Genomic DNA, 18,073 nt, shown 5'->3' with positions numbered 1-18,073 from the left:
GTGAAATGAATGGAAAATTGGTCCAACGGACTCCCGCTGACATGGCCAATGCTAATGACCATTTTGATCACACCGGCGTGGAATTCTCACTCCAGGCTTTATTGCTCTTGGGCCGGACCAACTGAACTAGCGTGCACGTGAGCATGCATGTTAAGTTCAGTTCTGTGGGTAATCATGGTTGGATTGGCGGTTTGCCTGAGTGCTGGTCCCTGTTTGCTGCTGATAGTTGCAGTTTTTCCAGCACTCTTTGTTTTCTTTAGCACCGTGTCACTCGCTGTGCAAGCAACACTAAAATGGCCCACTTTAATTACTCTTCATTTCCTTTGCTGCCTCGCAAATGATTATGCCAGTTTATGAGCAAATTCATTGAAAGTTGCACACGTGTGGACCTCCAAATAGACTTTCCATATAGGAAAGAAAAATCACAATGTAGCTTTCGATAGTTTTATCTAGACTGCACTGGGAGATCAAACTGGGACTTTTGCTTCTTAGATTTTGCTTTCGATTAAAAACATTTCTGTTAGCATTACATTTCTCATCAAATACTTCCAAAACCACATTACCTGGACTGTCTACTTTTATTTTAATGAGTCAGTCAGGTTTAATTAATCCTGAGGAATTCTAGGAGAACTTTCTTAGACAAAACCAGTCCATAACTATTTTGTCTCCTGAGCTATGAAAGAGAAATTTCTGAGCAATAAATTGCTCCTGTGGGCTTGGTTTCTTCGTAAAATTAAACAAGTTATAACAACAACAACAACACCAAAACCATAAAACAGAGGTCACCAATTAGCAAACTGAGGTCTAGATCTAGCCCCAAGATTGGTTTCACTCATAAATTAATGTACTAAATACAAACAGCATTTTAGGCCACACAGATGTTAGGCTGTTTTTGCGCTGCAAAGTCAACACAAAAGCTGCATCTGTAGTGATATATAAAGAAGCATTTACACATTTTATGCAGAAAAAACAAAACAAAACAAAAAACGCAAGAGCATTCAGAATGAATAACATAATTTTTCATATATCCATACATCAATTAACATTATTTTATTATTATTATTATTATTATTAAAAAACATATTTGGTCTTAATTTAAAAGTTAATGAAATTATTATTATTATTATTATTATTATTATTATTATTATTAAAATTAAAACCATTAATTCCATCCAATAATAAAAATTAATAACAATCGTTTTTTAATATTATTATTAATTAAAATACTTAATATTAGATAAAAACAATAATAGCCAGTCATCAAATGAACATTACAATTAAAATGAAACATCATAATAATAATAATTTATTATTATTCTTATACATTCAAATTAAGACTGAATATTAAATTAAAAACAATAATAATCAGTCATCATCATTAAATAAACAATAAAATTAAGACAAAATATTTAACATTCATTATTTGAAAAAATGTAAACATTCATCATTAAATTGACATTCCAAATAAGAACTAATTTTGCATATTAAATTAAATTCTGACTCTGACTAAATGAATGAAGTGTACATTCTGCACACTGAATGAGACTGTGAATCTGGGCGAATCTAGCTGAAGTGTGTAATGCTTCTAACAGATGCTTTTAAATTGTCAGCAAGGCCAGCCGCAGATGGTTTGGGCTTATGGGCAGACATTAAAGAGCAATTTTTTTCTTAGGGAATGCTTGGTTTTCCGTCTGTTGGCTCGCTTCTTGGTACATGCACAAATGTGTAATGGGGCTCCTTGCACTGGCACATCAAACATGCTGATCGGCTCGCTCCTATAACAGCGGCCCTCGCGTTCACTTTTTTCCGAGAAGTGGTTAACCCCAGTCACTTGGCCCTGAAATCTCTCTTCCTTTGAGCAGCTTGGATGTAAACCCTCGAGGCCTCACGTGCACTTTTCTGTGCTCGGCTAGTTAGCAACATTTCTAAAACATCCATGCAAATGCTCATGTCATAAAAAAGCATGTGTTTTGTGTCACAATCAAGATTGTTTCATAAAAATGAGAGACAAAAACACCTCTACAGCAATAAACTTTATTGTAAAATGGATTGTAGGTCAGAGCTATAGTCAAATGAATGAACAACACTGACCTCAAATTCACCTGTTTTGTCCAGGACTAAATCACACAGTACACCCTGTACTAGTGTTTAACCACTAGACTTAATGACATTTACCGGCATTCCTTCTTAAAGTCATTCTCACTTGCAAAACTCGTGCCATATACACAGAAGAGCCGAGGAATAAAGTCAGACTGACCCTGAGAAAACTTTACAGCAGGCCTGTAGTCTGTGTTGATTTTTGTTTATAGGACCAAAGACCGTCTGGCATTCAGAATTGAAAACTGATGTTACACTGAAAGGCTTCTTTGTCTGAAAGTTGCCGACGTAGGATCCCCGACACAGAGTTTGGTCTGAGAGCATGTGTGTGTGACGCAACAGCTGAAATTTAATGTCTAGCCACAGCAGATGTAAGGAGTAAAGCAAAGGCAGGCCGGCTATAAATCAAACAAATTAGAGTCTACTTGTACGCTACATCAAGTCAGCGGTCCGGCCTTTAATCTTAATGAAATGAGAAAATGTACACTACAAGTCATAATGCCAACTAGCTCATGAACACATACGTATTGTTGCTTTGCCAGTAGTGTTACATAACAAAATATTAACTATCACAGTCTAGGTTAATTAATTACGATCAGTATTACCGTGTCTAGATTTGGTTGGAGTAACAGGCTACATTTCACGAGTACGATCTTATTGGCTACTGAATGTGCATCAATAGTTCAACAGTCAGTCATGTGATTAGGTCATGTACTCCTCAAGTGACTTTAAAGTCAAAATCCAGATCTTCTAGTATTGTAGAAAAACTAGTGTCAGTAAATGCAGGCCAATGCATGCTGGTAAACATCTGCAACTGAATCAAAAGACACGGATGGATTTTTGTCAATGTGCTCATCCTACAATAATTAAAAATAATTGACTGTTGGAAAATACATGTTGGAAAAAGTACTTTGAAGCATAACTATGAAATTAGATGGAACTCTGCATATTTTCCCCAGGTCCCTTTTGTCCCAAAAATACAAAAGAAAGTGGTGACAGTTGGAATAAATCATAAGAAAACCAGAATATGCCTACATGAGAGCGTATTTACTTGAAGACATGTTGGAAAAACTTAAAAACAATGAAACAAAGCAGAAACCACTGTGAACAATAAACAGTTTTCGAGGTTATTTATTCTCTCTCGACAGATAATATCTTAAATTATATGTATATAAAAAGGTAAGCAAGTAAATAAACAGATTCTCTATAAACGTAACACGTCTTCTTATTTTCCTATGCATGCTGGGAGCTTTCAAACCCCCAACAAATCAGCCACCTTCTCCAATGAGAAAAAGTTTGTTCAGACTCTGTTAGGGTATATTGTACTACCTGTTTTAAATACCACATGACTCAATAAAAGCCCTTTTCTTGATTCTATGTTGGATAAAATCTAATTATATTTTTACTTAGTGGCTGCGGCTGTCAACAATGAGATCTACAACCTGCATGGCTTGTACAAATTTAATTACTCGCTATGAATTGAATTATTTCAACCAAAACAACATCTGCTCAGCTCATGTAAAGTATCAGGTGAAACATCACTCCAACAGTAGACTGTACTAAATCTGCAACTGACTGACACCAAGTATGTTAATTACACAAAGAGCCTGGACATGTTTGATTAAGGGCCCATTATCTAGGTCGGACCTGAAATTCAGGCGGTTTGAAGAAGTGGAAAGGGGGTTTACATAATAAGACAACCAGAAGAGATGAAGTCAATGGGAAAACAACGTGGCAGTCTCATCAGTGGTGAAATCTCAGATTACAGCGTCAGAAAGGATCACTATCTTAAAGAACAGAGAGAACAATGATGAATAGGAAGTAAGATTCATTGGCTTCGATTATACAGCCTTACATACATAACGCAGTACTTCACTGATGCTAACAGACTGTAAAGGCATTAGGAGCCATGGTAAAAGATTGTTTCCTGGAGATTAGACCTAGTCTAGACTGCCACTGATTTTTGGGTGTCCTGGCACAAGCTGTGTTTTTAACACCCCACATCAAGATAAAATTAATTGTCAAAAGCACATCGAGAGTCCTGTGTTCTGCCCATTTCCATGGAAAAGTTTTGATGGAAAACAGTTCACAATCTAAATGAACTCATTAAAAACAAGAATGGGTGATGAACGAATATGATGAGCGCAATAAGTCCCTTAGTGGTATTTTGTCTTTTTAATTATAAAATATTTATTAAAATCCTTCTTATGGTTACTACATTTCAAATTAGGACATATTCTAGACTTTTAGTTGTATATACTTTTCATTTCTTAAATGTAAAACTGTAATAATATTTTACAATATTACCGTTTTGCTGTAGCTCTGATCAAATAAATGCAGCCTTAGTGAGCGCGATTATTATTATTATTTTTTTTACAATTGTAAAAAATCTTACCAACCCCAAACTTTTAAAAAAGTAGTTTTAAGCTTTTTGTAATTTAGTAACTTTTTCAAACAGTGATCTGATCAAATATGAACCAGTTAAGTGGAAAGAGCATACATCGTGGGCTTTCAGATTAAGTTATCAAAACATAATGGTCAGAGGTCAATGCAAGAGTGCCATGTTTGCACCTTAATACTTGCTGCTGAAATGGTCACACACCTGATCGCTTCATTCACAGCTCAGCCTCTGAGCTCTGCTTACTGTTTCTGAAAAGATAAAGAGTCACACCTGCCCCTGTTTCAAGGCCATTCGCCCACCAGCATGAGATCACACACACATACTATCTCTGTCATCAGTATCATTGTGTGACGAGTCTGTAAAGTATTAAGGTGAAACTGGGAAAAGACTGCTCAGATGGAAACATACATTGAATAGCAATATTTAACAGCTCAACACTTACTTATAAAGCATCCCACCTAAAACTGAGGTTAAGCTGGGAACTCTCAGGCTAATATTTAAGACAGCAGGCTGGTGTTAAAACTGTATATTTAAGTCCACACAAACACACTCATTTAACAGGATATCTACTTACAGTTGTCTGGTTTGCTGACATGCTCAGTTGACTCAGGCAAAGTGCCTGCTATGGAAAAAGGAGAATCCTCTTTTATAATATCACACTTTGGATCCCGAGAATATGATTCCTCTCACTAATATGACATTTATTTGCAGAGAGGCAGCATATGTACATTTTCTTCCCAACCACATCGCAAGAGCCTAGACATTACGCAAGTATGGGCCTTGAAACCAAGAGGAGCAATGCAACATGTCAGCCAGGCCGCTAGTCTGAAACATATTCAGTGAGATAGCAAGCCACACTGTGACGTCTTTTTAGCTTATTAATATGGAAAAGTTTATTAAGTGTGAGGAAACTTTCAGATATTTGACTACTGTGTAAGCACATTTGTTGAAAACCAACTGTTATTTACATAAGTACTGCTCTGGGTAATTGGCTAACCAGCACCCTAACCAAAAACCATGGTTAAACTTTGGTTACCACAAATTAACCATGGTTTTCTATACTAACGTTAGTTTATGGTATTTGTAGTACTATTGTTATGGTAATCAATATGACAAAAAAACATGGTTTCTAAAAATTTTACTATAGTAAAACCATGGTTCATTTTCATAAGGGTATGCAATTAGCCATCAAAAAAGTAAAGCTCGACCAGCATGGTCTTTCTGGTGATAATGGTTGGTTTATTTCACAGTTTAATGAGAGTTAATCCACCAGATGAGAAAACAAGCACATTAGCATCTCATGCTAAATGCTAATGACCAGTATTGCTGCAGTAGCCTACCGTATTTATGGCTAATGAGTCAATGCATTTTAAGTAAAGTCTTGCCTACATATTTGAGCTTTTAATCTTGAATAACAAAAAAAAATTGTGCGCTTAATTCCATTTACAATCTCCATCATAAACGGCTTAGTTTTTATAAGGATCTTGAGAGACTGTTTAACGTTAACTCTTTGAAGATTATATTCCAGAGGGGAATATATGTTCAAAGTGAGAAGAAAAGCCACGGTTCGAACGTACCATATGTCTGCCTTTACGAGAAGGTTTTGAATTGATCTCAGGGTGCATGAATGCTAATGCTAAAGGGCTAACACATGGGGAAAGCAGGTTTACTATAGGGTCATATCCCCACGGTATGTTCTGGGTGACCTCTGTGGCATTGTGTGACTTCAGAAATTAAAAGAATGTGTGGTGGTGTCCTATAGCGTGACGGGATGGCTAGTGATGGACCCAGCAGCTGTGTCAAGCAACCGTCCCTTCTTTTAAGGTTGCTTGACAAGCTGCTTTTATCAATGCACAACGATGATTTAAATCCATAGAATAACACATAATTTTTCAGTGGTGCAAAAGCGCAGACAGGAGGCCAGGATTTCAGTCAAACTGATATGGGATTTGTGAAATTGGCAAGGATGGAGGAAGCATGAGGTGTAGGGTCCATTCTGGGTCAGTTTTGAGACAGAACAGATCCACGGAGCCTTAAAGTAGCACTGAATATTGTGCTAAAAGCCATGTCAAAACCCACAATGCAAACAAAAGTAAAAACAAATGATTACATTAATGCACGTGCAGCACATGGAACAAACACGTGCCTTCTGATTCTAACAAACCTGGACAGCACCGGCACGCTTTTATGAAGCAGCCAAAGGACACAAATGCTTTATTTGCCTTCCCACAATGATTCGCCCTACTAGTTAATGGTTTGATTTAGCTGACCTAAAGTGAGCCACAGAAAGGTGGTGAGCTGTGAGAAGAAGAATGCATGCAATGAAATCTGGAATTACCATCTCTGAATACATCAAATGACTTATGCACAAAACACTCAAATACATGCACATATAAACTCTGCTACACTATAATGTAGGCCTATTAGCTCATATATAAAGCTTGCTGTGGTCAAGACTGAGTGACATGGCCTTTCTTAGGTTGACTTATTTCTTGCCAGCTTGGCAACAAGCAACATTTATAGAGATCTCTTATCTCAGTGCTAATCCAGCTTTTAAACAACTCTGTGCCATGCAAAAGGCAAGACTTTGATTCATGCCGATTTGGTTGATCTTAAATCAACTTGTTGGTGCGCATGTTTCAGGTGGGCATGCATACATTTCAAATATAGCTTAAAGTCTGTCTATCTTTATAAATCATGATGTTTCAGTGAGAACGCCAAAGGGTCTATTTATTTCCACATTATTTGTTTAAGAATAAAATATATCCATAACAACATAAAACTTTATAGGTTGGTGTCTGAGAGTCTGGAAATGTTTACCTAGAGCTGAAGTGGTACCATTTTCACGCCAAACTTCTTCAGATGGAGAATGCTGAAGAAGCAACAAACAGCTTGCGGCAAGTCTAAAAAAGTGTAATTTCCTATCAGACAACACAACTCCTCATTCAACTTAGCATGACCCTGCTAATCAGAAGGCCAACAGACCATATATATCTGAACACAAGCATAGGTGAGTGAACTCTCACCAATCAGATCAATAAAAAATATATTTGTGCATTCATCTGTTAAGTGCATTGCACTGTGAAGACAACCCTTTGTAACATGCTCTGTGTAACATGCTCCGTTATGTATTGCACATTAAGCAAAATTTATTTTAAGGTATTTCATGTTCAAAGTACACTTCAGCACAAACAGTATTGTTGTATGTTATGATCCCCAAAAATGACTGCCTAGTGTCACCTTTCAATTAGAAGCAGATTTACAACACATCACATTCTGATCATACGATCTGGGACATCAACAAACCAATAAAAGTATTTGTGTCACACAAAAAGTGTTGTATAATTGACCTCCCAAACAGCTCTGCTTCATCCTATTGACAAAAAGAGGCAGGGGTGAACTTGAAAAGCCAGATTGGTAGGACAGATGGGTTGGGGCGAGAGCGGTAGCATGCAATCTCAAACCTCAAAACTACTCAACCTGCTGACACACCTTGTCATTACCAACAAGGCCAGACAGCTAATTGTCAGTCTGAAGGAGTGAGAAGAAGCTACCTGGAGCACATACTGTTCTTGTTTTGTTTTTCAGCATGTGATTAACAATAAAATGTTCACAGTAACTGAGCCTGTGGCGAATATGACCTTGTAACTGATTATACAACCAAATAGTTTTGCTCTATGGTGGCACCAATGTGCTAATATAGTCCGCTATCATTACTCAGCCATCTCGCAAAAATTTGCCTTCAAGCACCCAAACTCAAGCTGTTCAAATGACTGCATATGGTTAGAAAGCATGAATCCTAGAATACATTTTAATGTGTGCTAATTCACTTTGCGTGCATGGAGAATAAAATGTAAAACATGTAAGTGGTTAGGCATGCCTTTGGATGGGACTTTGCCTTTTCATGCCTCAAGAAAAGAAATCCCCCAAAATATGCTGACTACAAAGCAAGCATGTAATTGAGGGTTGATACAAAAATGATAGACTGAGATTTGAGCCACAGTGTAAATAAGAGCACAGACAAAGGACATCAACACATAAACAAGGGGGCTGTAACACACAAAGAATGAATAGTACACTATGGCAAATAATAAATAAATTTAATTTAGGATGTGCAGTCAGGTGATTGGTTGCCTCGAATGATTTTAACCAGTTTAATTCATTTTCAGGGGAAGATCAAAACAGAAATCATGCGCATGTGTCTATGTGAGGCCTTTGTTCTCAGTGTGATATGTGCTGTGACCCGTGAAAACACGAGGAAGTGCTAAATCAGCTTTACGTTCTGGAGCCAAAGGGTTTTTCTTCAAAAGACATCATAACCACATCATAACCAACAATATGTATTATGTCAAAACGTCATCGCAACAAAAAAAAAAGATTATAGGTATTATATAGGGTTGTTAATTGGTAAAAAATGATTTAAAGCAATGATACTGAGATTTATTTTGGGGTGTAGAAGTGAATATATTTTTCATTTTTGGATGTGAATCACTGGGAATTCATAAAACCAGTCACGCAACCGCCATTGAAATAAAATGAAATGAAATAAAATAATAAAAAGTAGTTATATTGTTCATTTAAAAATGTGAATATCAGACATACAATCCATAAAACCAGCCACGCAACTGCCATTAAAAAGAAAGGGAATGCTTAAAAAAATAATAATAATAATAAAAAAAAATAATAAATAGTAAGTGGATGCAGAAGTCAATATATTGTCCCTTTAAAAATGTGAATCACTGACATACAATCCATAAAAGCCACATAACTGCCATTGAAATAAACATTTAAATAAGCAAATTAATAAATTTTAAATAATTTCTAAAAATATTCCAAATACTTAAAGATAGATATATATTCAGAGAATAGAAATTACATTTGGAAAAACTGGAGTGTATTCAGACAATCAAAATCACGTATTGACGGAGAGGGGCTAAAATGGAAAGTTGCTGAGGTCAGTATGTGGTGTGTCCTTCAATATCCAATAGAGGGAGTCCCTTTAGAAGAAAAAAAATCACACAGATGGTATTATCATTTCAGGGAGAAGGAGAAACAAAGACGGGTGAAGTGTAGTGTGTGTAGTCTGTCCGACACTGCTTCTGCTCTCAGCTGCACAGAAACACATTTTTTTCTGACTAGACATTTACAAAACCTTTTTGATTGAGTCTCGTCTGTTGTTTCAGCTCTAGACTGTTCCACAGAGACAGTACATAAAAACAGATGAACAGACCAGTTTGATTTTAGATAGGACTTTACTCAGCATTGCTCCAGGGGGCTGTGTCTGCAATTACTGACCTTTAAGTCACTTTTTGCTAAATGACAAGCAGCCAAGATTCAGGCAACCTTTTCTGTCCTGTAGCCTTTCGTCATTATACAAATTAGCTTGCCATGTAATTTACTCCCATCTATGGCACAAAAAATTGCAGTAACCTCCAAAACAAAGCACAAAGTTTGAATCTGCAACTAGTTTTATGAAAGATTCCCTATAATAAAATAGAGTGATAGAATAATAAGTAACAAAACTAGGTCATGTAAACATTTCTTGGGTACAATATGGTTTATCACAACTAGAACTTGGTCTTAACTGAGTCTTTAGTGTGTGTGTGTGAGTGGAGCGTGCAGTTTTTGAGCTGAGCTTGGCTTTCATGGCTGCGCTTCATACACACAACATCTGTTTCTCATCGAGTTGGAATTCCTGAGTGGATCTGAGGTGATTTGTGCTTGAGAGCCTTTAAAGACAAGAAGCGGACCATCTCAGAACCAGAATCTGCTTCCTCTGCTTTTCCTCCAACCTTGGGTCATAATCTTTTTGTGCAAGCACATCTTTTACAGTCTTCTAAAGCCATTTTTTTTGAAGGCAGACCTTTGTTCCAGCACAAAAGCCGTTCGGTTGTGTAATCAGGTGTGCTATTTTTCTTGCATGAAAAGGCTGAGTGGCAACATGCAGTAGCACAAAAGCAACAAGCAGAAGAAAGAATGATTATGAGGAGCAGATGGAGATGTAAACCCCATTTGGTGAAAGTCTACTGTACTGTTTTGGGCCACAAGCTTCTGTAAAATTGAAGTCTCCTTTTCTACTATGTGATGCTCAATCATAGGTCAGTGGGACAAGAATTTGATCAGAATGTGATCAGGTGTGTTTAATCACAAAGAGGCCCTCTTTGGGTCACAAAGAAGCAAGACTGTCTACAAACAAAAAAAAGAATAACTTTAAACAAAATCTGCAGAGCCCCCTTGTGACAATGAAGGCACATGGCACTGAGGAATGGGCTTGGGGGATAAAAGAAAAAAGAAAGAAAATACAAGTTAATTAGCAGCTTTAGATGTCAATATATTGTTCATTTTAAAATCTGAACTGTTGATATACAATCCATAAAACCAGCCATGAAATTGGATTAATGAAATTGCTTGTGAATAAAATAATATTGGTCATTTGGTGAGTCACTATAGTTTAACAATTTATAAAACAGTTGTGCAACTGTCATTGAAATAAGTGGGAATGCTTATGAAAAAAATTTACAGGAATAAAATAAAATAGGAAAATCGATATATAGTTCACTGGATAGGCGTATCACTTGTATACACCGTAAATGACCAAAATCACAGTGAGAGTCATATTAAAATAGGATTCAAACAATATGCATGTCAATTCAGTTGTTTTCTCATTGAGGAAGAATGCTAATTGTTTTATGGCTTTACCATGGAATACCCTGATGGAGGACAACAGACAGAATCTTCCAGTAAATATTTACTTCACAATAACTTAATTACCTTAAACAAACATAAGATATTTCTAAACAGTATAACAGCAAACCTTATAGCACCAAATACTGTAAGCTTGTGTGAAAAGTATTCATGCCTTGGAATAACCAACCAAAAAGCCAAAAATCACTGGCATGTTCTCTACAGAGCATCCATGAATTCCACAATCTGCTTTAAACAATTGAGACTGGTGAAGATAAAACAACAATCATTTAAAGGCTGTTTTTGAAGATGAGAGTCGGATAAGAAGAAAAAGAGCAGCATTCTTTCAATAGCAGCTGTCGTGTCTCTGTAAGCTTGATATCAGAAGAGTGTTAGCGCTCTAATAACAACGCTCCTGCCCTCCCTGCTGCTCAGCTTCAGGTCAGATCCAGTGCTCATGGGCTCGGGATATGTGCACAGGAAGAGGATTTCTCCAGTTCTTCAGTTCAGTGAGAACACAAGCACTTGGACTTCACTCTATTTCTGGTCTGGCTGCTATTTATAGAACATTCTGTACTTTATAAGAAGAGGCCGGAGGAGGAACTCGGGATGTGAAAGGATCAGATGGATAAAGAGAACTAGGAAAACTGCGGGTCACATTCAAAAAACTAATCCTGACACCCTTTCGATTAATTGAGGGAAGGAACAGTTGAACAGGCAGATTAGAAATGAATGAAACAAATCACTGGAACAAATCATTTGGCTTAAAATAAAAGTTTTCTAATGATAAACTGAAGCTTCTGTATAGGGTTAAAACCTTGCCTTTTTCTTTACATACATCCACTACTGTCAGAGGTTTGGGGTTGGTAACTTTTTTATATTATTGAACAAGTGCTGCATTTATTTATTTTTACAGTTTAAAATTAAAATTAAAACCATTTTAATATGCTGATTTGCTTCTCAAGAAACCTTTGTCTTTATCAATATATAAACAAACATACATACATATGTATATACACACACACACACACATTAATTTTTTTTTTATAATTATAATTGTTATAAATATATACAATTGTTATCAATTTAATGCATCCTTGCTGAATAAAAGTAATAATTCCTTTCAGAAACAAAACATTACCAACCCCTAACAGTAGTGTGCATGCTGTAATTTATCTGCATATGCAATTCATAAGCGCATGCAATTCAAGTTTACAACTGCTATCATTATCTTTCATGAAAATATTATTTTGTTTGCATCTGAAAAGACTTTTATTTTTGACAAGGCGTCCAAATTGAGGATACATTATATTAAATAAAAGACATAAAAAATTAAAGCCCAACATTTCATGACCCAATCAAATCGTAATGCATCAAATCAAGTCCAGCCTGATGCATTTTCCTGCAGAATATTCTGATGAACTGAAATAGTTACATTAACAGCAGTTAAATTCATGCAATCTTAATATCTTTTCAACAATTCAGAAAAAAAGTTTGAGGAAACAGACATATATACTATATTAAATCCTTCACCTGAATTGTAAAATATTACAACCGGTGTACTAAAACAACAGCACTACAATAAAACACAGCTGTAAACTGGTTTCTGTCAGTGTCACTGTGGCGTCACTATAGCGGAACACGGACAATGAATGTGGCGAAACGGTGGTATAACTCAAAGTGCTTGATGTCATAATACGAATGCCGGTGTTTTATCAATAAGACTTTGTTGTAGCTGCTGTGATCTCCTATAATGAATCTCTAATGAGAGCATGAGGATGTTAACATGCTCGTTTCCAGCAATGCTGTGTGTTGTGCATAGTGTCCGTTGTCTGAGCGACTAAAAGTTTCCCTGGACTTCATTTAGTGGTCAGAGGAGTTCCTGAATGTAGACAGCTGCCAGATTAAGTATTTCCTCTCTTTTGGGTCTCTATCTCCTGCTCTTTTTTGCGGCAATATTTAGTGTACATATAATGGTTTCCATCAGTCCTAAATTCACCTCAGACACATTAAGACAACATATTTTACAACAAAATATAGACTGTTCTGCTGAGAAGTGCTATTAAGAAGTGCTTCCTATTTATGTAATCTGTTGTGCTTATTACTTAAAAGGACAGTCTGCCATTTACTCCCTATGAAGGTATTTTTAAAAATATCTCAGCACTTTTTCTTCATTCAGTAGGGACTAAAGGTTATTTTGGACCCCATTGGGATAAAGTCATGAAACTGAGACAGAATTTTCATTTACAAGCAAACTTTAAACTTAACTTTTACATAGTTCACCTTTAAAGGTGCTCTAAGTGATGCCGGGAGTCGTAACTTCTTGTTGACGTTCAAATTGTTGTCAAACAAAAAGGAGGCTAGCTAGACCCTCCCTCCTCCTCATCCGTGCACGAACCCCCCAAACCCCACCCCCAAATCTTTCTTGTCGGTTATTGGCTGGAACAGTTTGTTATGTTTCGTGGTGCGGGTGAGCCCAGTTTGTTTTTCTTGTTGTTTGTGGAGCCTGTGGTGTCTAGAGAGACCCCGTTTTTTTACAGTGTGTTCAGGGGACAAGCAGCTAGCGGATAGTGAGGAGATGTTTGCTGGATGTGACAAAATATGTTTTGGCCTAAAAAATGTGTGACATCACTTAGAGCACCTTTAATGCATTAAATTGCCAATATAACTAATATTTATTTTTGGAGATATTTCAGTGCTTCATATGTTTGTTTTGCATCTGAGGTAAAAATTATTTCCATGGTATCTGTGAACTTCTAAAGAAAGAGTTCATTGGTATAAGAGGTAACTGATAATACGGTTGGGAATATCCAGTTTGACCACCACATCCACAGCTCGGACGCCCAACAGCGTCCTCAGGGCGATACGGCTCAGCTGCTGCAGAGAAAGAGGGTTACCTGCGAAAACACAGTATAATGCAGTATTAAACACTTCAATAACATTTCAATGCAACACTATTCCTTCAGATTGCATTTAGCTACAGAAGGAGAAAGAACATGTAAATGAGGCAATGATGACAACTGTGGTAACAATTTTGTATGGCCACCCTCCATTTGATACAATTGAGTTCGCCTTCCATAGAAACCAAATAAAAACAAATACAAGTGAAAATTGCAGGAGATAAAACCTTGACGCTTTATAATGTAAAATATCAGCGCTCAAGATCACAACCTCTTGTCATATCACTCAATACACAAAATCAAAATGTTTGCATTCTCGTATTATTAATTTTAGCCTCTGAATGTCATTTTCAGGAAAATATTTGTATGCTCCTAGGCCACGGTTTCGCGTTAATCTGGTTTACATTCTGAAGTGAGGCACTGCTGTGTTGTGTTTGGACTCAACTGGGTCGCGAATGTGCCTGTGGAATGAGACTAATGATGGATTCCAGACCTACGCCAGAATCTAAATTTTAATCTCATCATCATAAACTTCATGTAGTTGTTTATAACATCACACCCAAAACATCCTGAGCAGCACCTAGGCAGCAGACCTGGCTGTGAATCACTCCTGCAGCCATTGTAAAATACAACCACAGCGGCAGCATCACTACAACCAGAACACTTAACATTAACATGATATATATATATATATATATATATATATTTTTTTTTTTAAAGAACATTTAAACCTGATTCTTAAATCTAAACTGAACTTTGAACTGATTCTTCCTCATTCAAAACAATATAACACATAAAAGGTAGGTTACAACAGCTTGTACATTAAGCCATGGGCACCATCTGCTGGACACTTTCTATATTGTCTTTTTCATTAAGAAAAAAATTACATTAACTTTTTGACTAGTTTTTTTTTTTTTTTTTTTGATGAGATCTTTTGATTTTTTAATAAAAACACTGTTTTGCTTTTAAATGACTTAAAAACATTATAAAAATATAAAATATTTAATTCTAACAATTTTAAAACTTTACTGACTATTTTTTACTTTCTTAATTAGAAATTATATTATTTTATTTATTTTTGACAAGAGACCAAAACAGTGCAAAATATTAAACTTTTTTTTTTTTTTTAACATTAAAATCGATACTTTTCAAAATGTGAAATCTTTTATTACTAAATCTTTTTTTCCATCAAAAATTATATTAACTTTATTTTATTTTATTTGACAGGAGACCAAAACAGTGCAGAATATTAAAATGTAAGATATTTTATTTCTATAACACAACGAATATTTTTTAACATTTTAAAATGGTTTCAGATTTAAATTACATTTTAAAATTTGAAATATTGTACATTCAGTCTGTCTAACCTATTAAGTAATGAATGTAAAGAATAGAACATATCCTTTAATGAATGTAAACCATTTCAGAGCACAGATTACGGTAAATCATGTAATTTCATTTCCTTACAAGGCAGTTTTGTTTTGCACTCACTCTCATAAAGCTGAAGATATTGTGCTGAGGACGTATCTGGCCTTGTGTAGTCGACTGGCTTTCTGTCATATTTGTCTCGGGCGTAAATGTTGGCCCCGAACTCCACCAGCAGCTCAATCATATCCACATTGTTGGACTTGGCAGCATGATGTAAGGGCGTCTCGTGTAGCCTAGCGACATTTACTTGCACACCTGCACACAATGATTCATGATTAAAGCTTTACTTTGGTGATTTCAGATCTAAACTACCTTCTTTAGAGGCACATTCTTCAGCGTTTGCATGGCTGACAGAGTTCTTTACAATCTCATGGTTCATTGAATCTGGTTTTACCTGCATTCAGTAGCACTTTGACACACTCCAGATGTCGCTTGACACATGCCACATGTAGAGGAGTACCGTAGTACAGGTCATACGCCTCCAGACTGGCTCCTTTAGCAATCACTAGCCTCACACAATCTGCATTACCTACATAACAGAATATTCTCATATTAGATGACAGACAAGTCCACTCAGAAAGTTCAGTTTATCAAAATAATTCTTACTGTATTAATGTATAAAATTCATACAGATTGACAGGGTTGACAATTATATTTTAAAACAATAAAATAATCATCAAAATAATGCATACTTTAAGCATTTATAAAAAATACCTTACAGATTCTGTAATACTACATAAACGAAAGACAACAAAACCAAATAAAATATTCATAATAGTGAAAATAATTATTGTTCTTACAATAAAAACAATTAAACAAAATGTGAATATAAAATAATTATAAAAAAGGAATCCTCAAATTATAAAGTTACCTTTTACCTACATGTTAGCCAGCTTCTGTAATACTACAGAAATTATAAAATGTCAATAAAACACATTATAATTATTTTTAATTTGATAAAGTTAATTTTATATTTTAAATAAATTGTAAACATAAAAAAATCATGAAAATAATTAATACTCTATGAATTTATAAAATTACCTTACATATTCTGTAATAAAAAAAAAATAAACAAATCTATAAAATAAAATCATTTTTGATAATACTAATTCTGATTATATTTTTAAATAAAAATGTAAATAAAATAAAATGTAAAAATAAAGAAATCATCCAAAAACTCCTAAATTCTTTCTCTAAATGTTTTTTTTAGCATTGTATATATATGTATATATATATATATATATATATATATATATATATATTTTTTTTTTTTTTTTTTTTTTTTTTTTATATATAAAGTTGTTTAAAAATAAAATAAAAACAACAAAACTTCTTCTAATAATTAGATAACTATAAATTTTAAATCAATAAATAAAATAACATTAAATTGAAATAAAACAATAAAATAAAATACACTTCTACAGTTTACTTCAAAGCAGCCCACCTCCCATGCAGGCCTCGTGTAGAGGAGAGGTGGTACGAGAGGTCAGCATGGGGTTGACTTTTGCTCCATACTCCAAAAGAAGCCTCACACACTCAAAGTTCCCGATAGAGCACGCTTCACACAGTGGAGTGCTGCCATCCACGTTCCTGGCATCAACCTGCAACACAAAACCCCATTTCAAAGCCCAATGCAAGACTCAGAATACACTTGTGTCTGGGACCTTTTCACAAACAGTGTGTGTGTGTCTGGCACCTGAGCCCCAGCGTCCAGCAGCAGTCTCACACACTGTGTCTGTCCACACGCAGCTGCCTCGTGGAGCGGAGTGATGGAGTCCACAGCCACAATATTCACCGAAGCTCCCCTCTGGATCAAACTCTGCAGCTCTGACACCTGTCCCTGACACGCAGCCTTATGAACCTCTGTCCTCTCTGACCAGAAACCTGATACTCAGAAAAAACAAAACCACAAGAGTCAGTCGCAACAGATCATTTCCACTGGTTTATTAATGGATGATGTGTTGTGGTAATAATTTTAGCATATGCGATAACAATGAATTATTAGGCATAACATATTGGTCATATAAGCCTTCGAGTTAAAAAAAAATAGACTGTCATAAATCATGTAATAGAATCAAATAATATACGTGAGCTATTGATGGGTTAATGTTTATTATTTGTATAGTTTATATATTATCATGGTTGGCTTTGCGACATAGGCTGTCTTTAAGGCTATATTAGACATGTTTATTAGTCGTTGACTACAGTTGCATGGCATTAAGAGCACTATGGTGTGAAATATGATTATCAAAACAGGGCGGCACGCTGCTGCAGAACGGACATAGCGGCAAATACGCTTTGACTTACCGATGTCACCGAAAAAATAAGGTCGTGCCGTTTCCACTTCCATCTCCGCTTTAGTAAAATGGTAGAGAAAATTAAACAAAACACTGTCGCTAACTAAATAACTAAAGAAAAAATTCTGATGCGTTTAGAAAAACAGTGTATGAATCACGTGGTCTGTTCTGTGTCGGTTCTAGTTGTGACGTGTTGCCGTTAACGCTGGGAGTTGTAGTTAACTTCGAATGCTTCTGCTAAATAAGTACATCGAGCATTGTGCCGT

The 18,073-nt window shown here is 35.7% G+C and overlaps 1 protein-coding gene across 1 annotated transcript; it reads right to left on the bottom strand.

Annotated features, from left to right (window-relative positions):
- Positions 1–12,627: 12,627 nt before the first annotated feature.
- Positions 12,628–18,025, bottom strand: LOC132105673 (ankyrin repeat and SOCS box protein 13-like). The gene is made up of 7 exons (XM_059510962.1): positions 17,818–18,025; positions 17,207–17,394; positions 16,955–17,111; positions 15,905–16,039; positions 15,574–15,765; positions 13,824–14,079; positions 12,628–13,465 (listed from the first exon to the last, which is right to left on the bottom strand). The coding sequence occupies exons 1-6, from the start codon at positions 17,858–17,860 to the stop codon at positions 13,952–13,954; spliced, it is 843 nt and encodes a 280-aa protein (XP_059366945.1). The 5' UTR covers positions 17,861–18,025; the 3' UTR covers positions 12,628–13,465; positions 13,824–13,951.
- Positions 18,026–18,073: the final 48 nt, after the last annotated feature.

Source organism: Carassius carassius, chromosome 26, assembly GCF_963082965.1.
Source record: "Carassius carassius chromosome 26, fCarCar2.1, whole genome shotgun sequence".
NCBI classification, from domain to species: Eukaryota; Metazoa; Chordata; class Actinopteri; order Cypriniformes; family Cyprinidae; genus Carassius; species Carassius carassius.
Note: the sequence above shows the minus strand (reverse complement) of the source record. Positions and strands in the feature narration are given on the sequence as shown.

What these genes read in the sequence shown, in the direction of transcription:
- LOC132105673 (XM_059510962.1), bottom strand. Translation starts at nt 17,860, where the DNA reads ATGGAAGTGGAAACGGCACGACCTTATTTTTTCGGTGACATCG. An exon ending in TGCTGGACGCTGGGGCTCAG is followed by an intron (nt 17,112 to 17,206) that starts GTGCCAGACACA and finishes TTTGTGTTGCAG; the next exon opens with GTTGATGCCAGGAACGTGGA. An exon ending in ATATCTTCAGCTTTATGAGA is followed by an intron (nt 14,080 to 15,573) that starts GTGAGTGCAAAA and finishes GTGTTTTCGCAG; the next exon opens with GTAACCCTCTTTCTCTGCAG.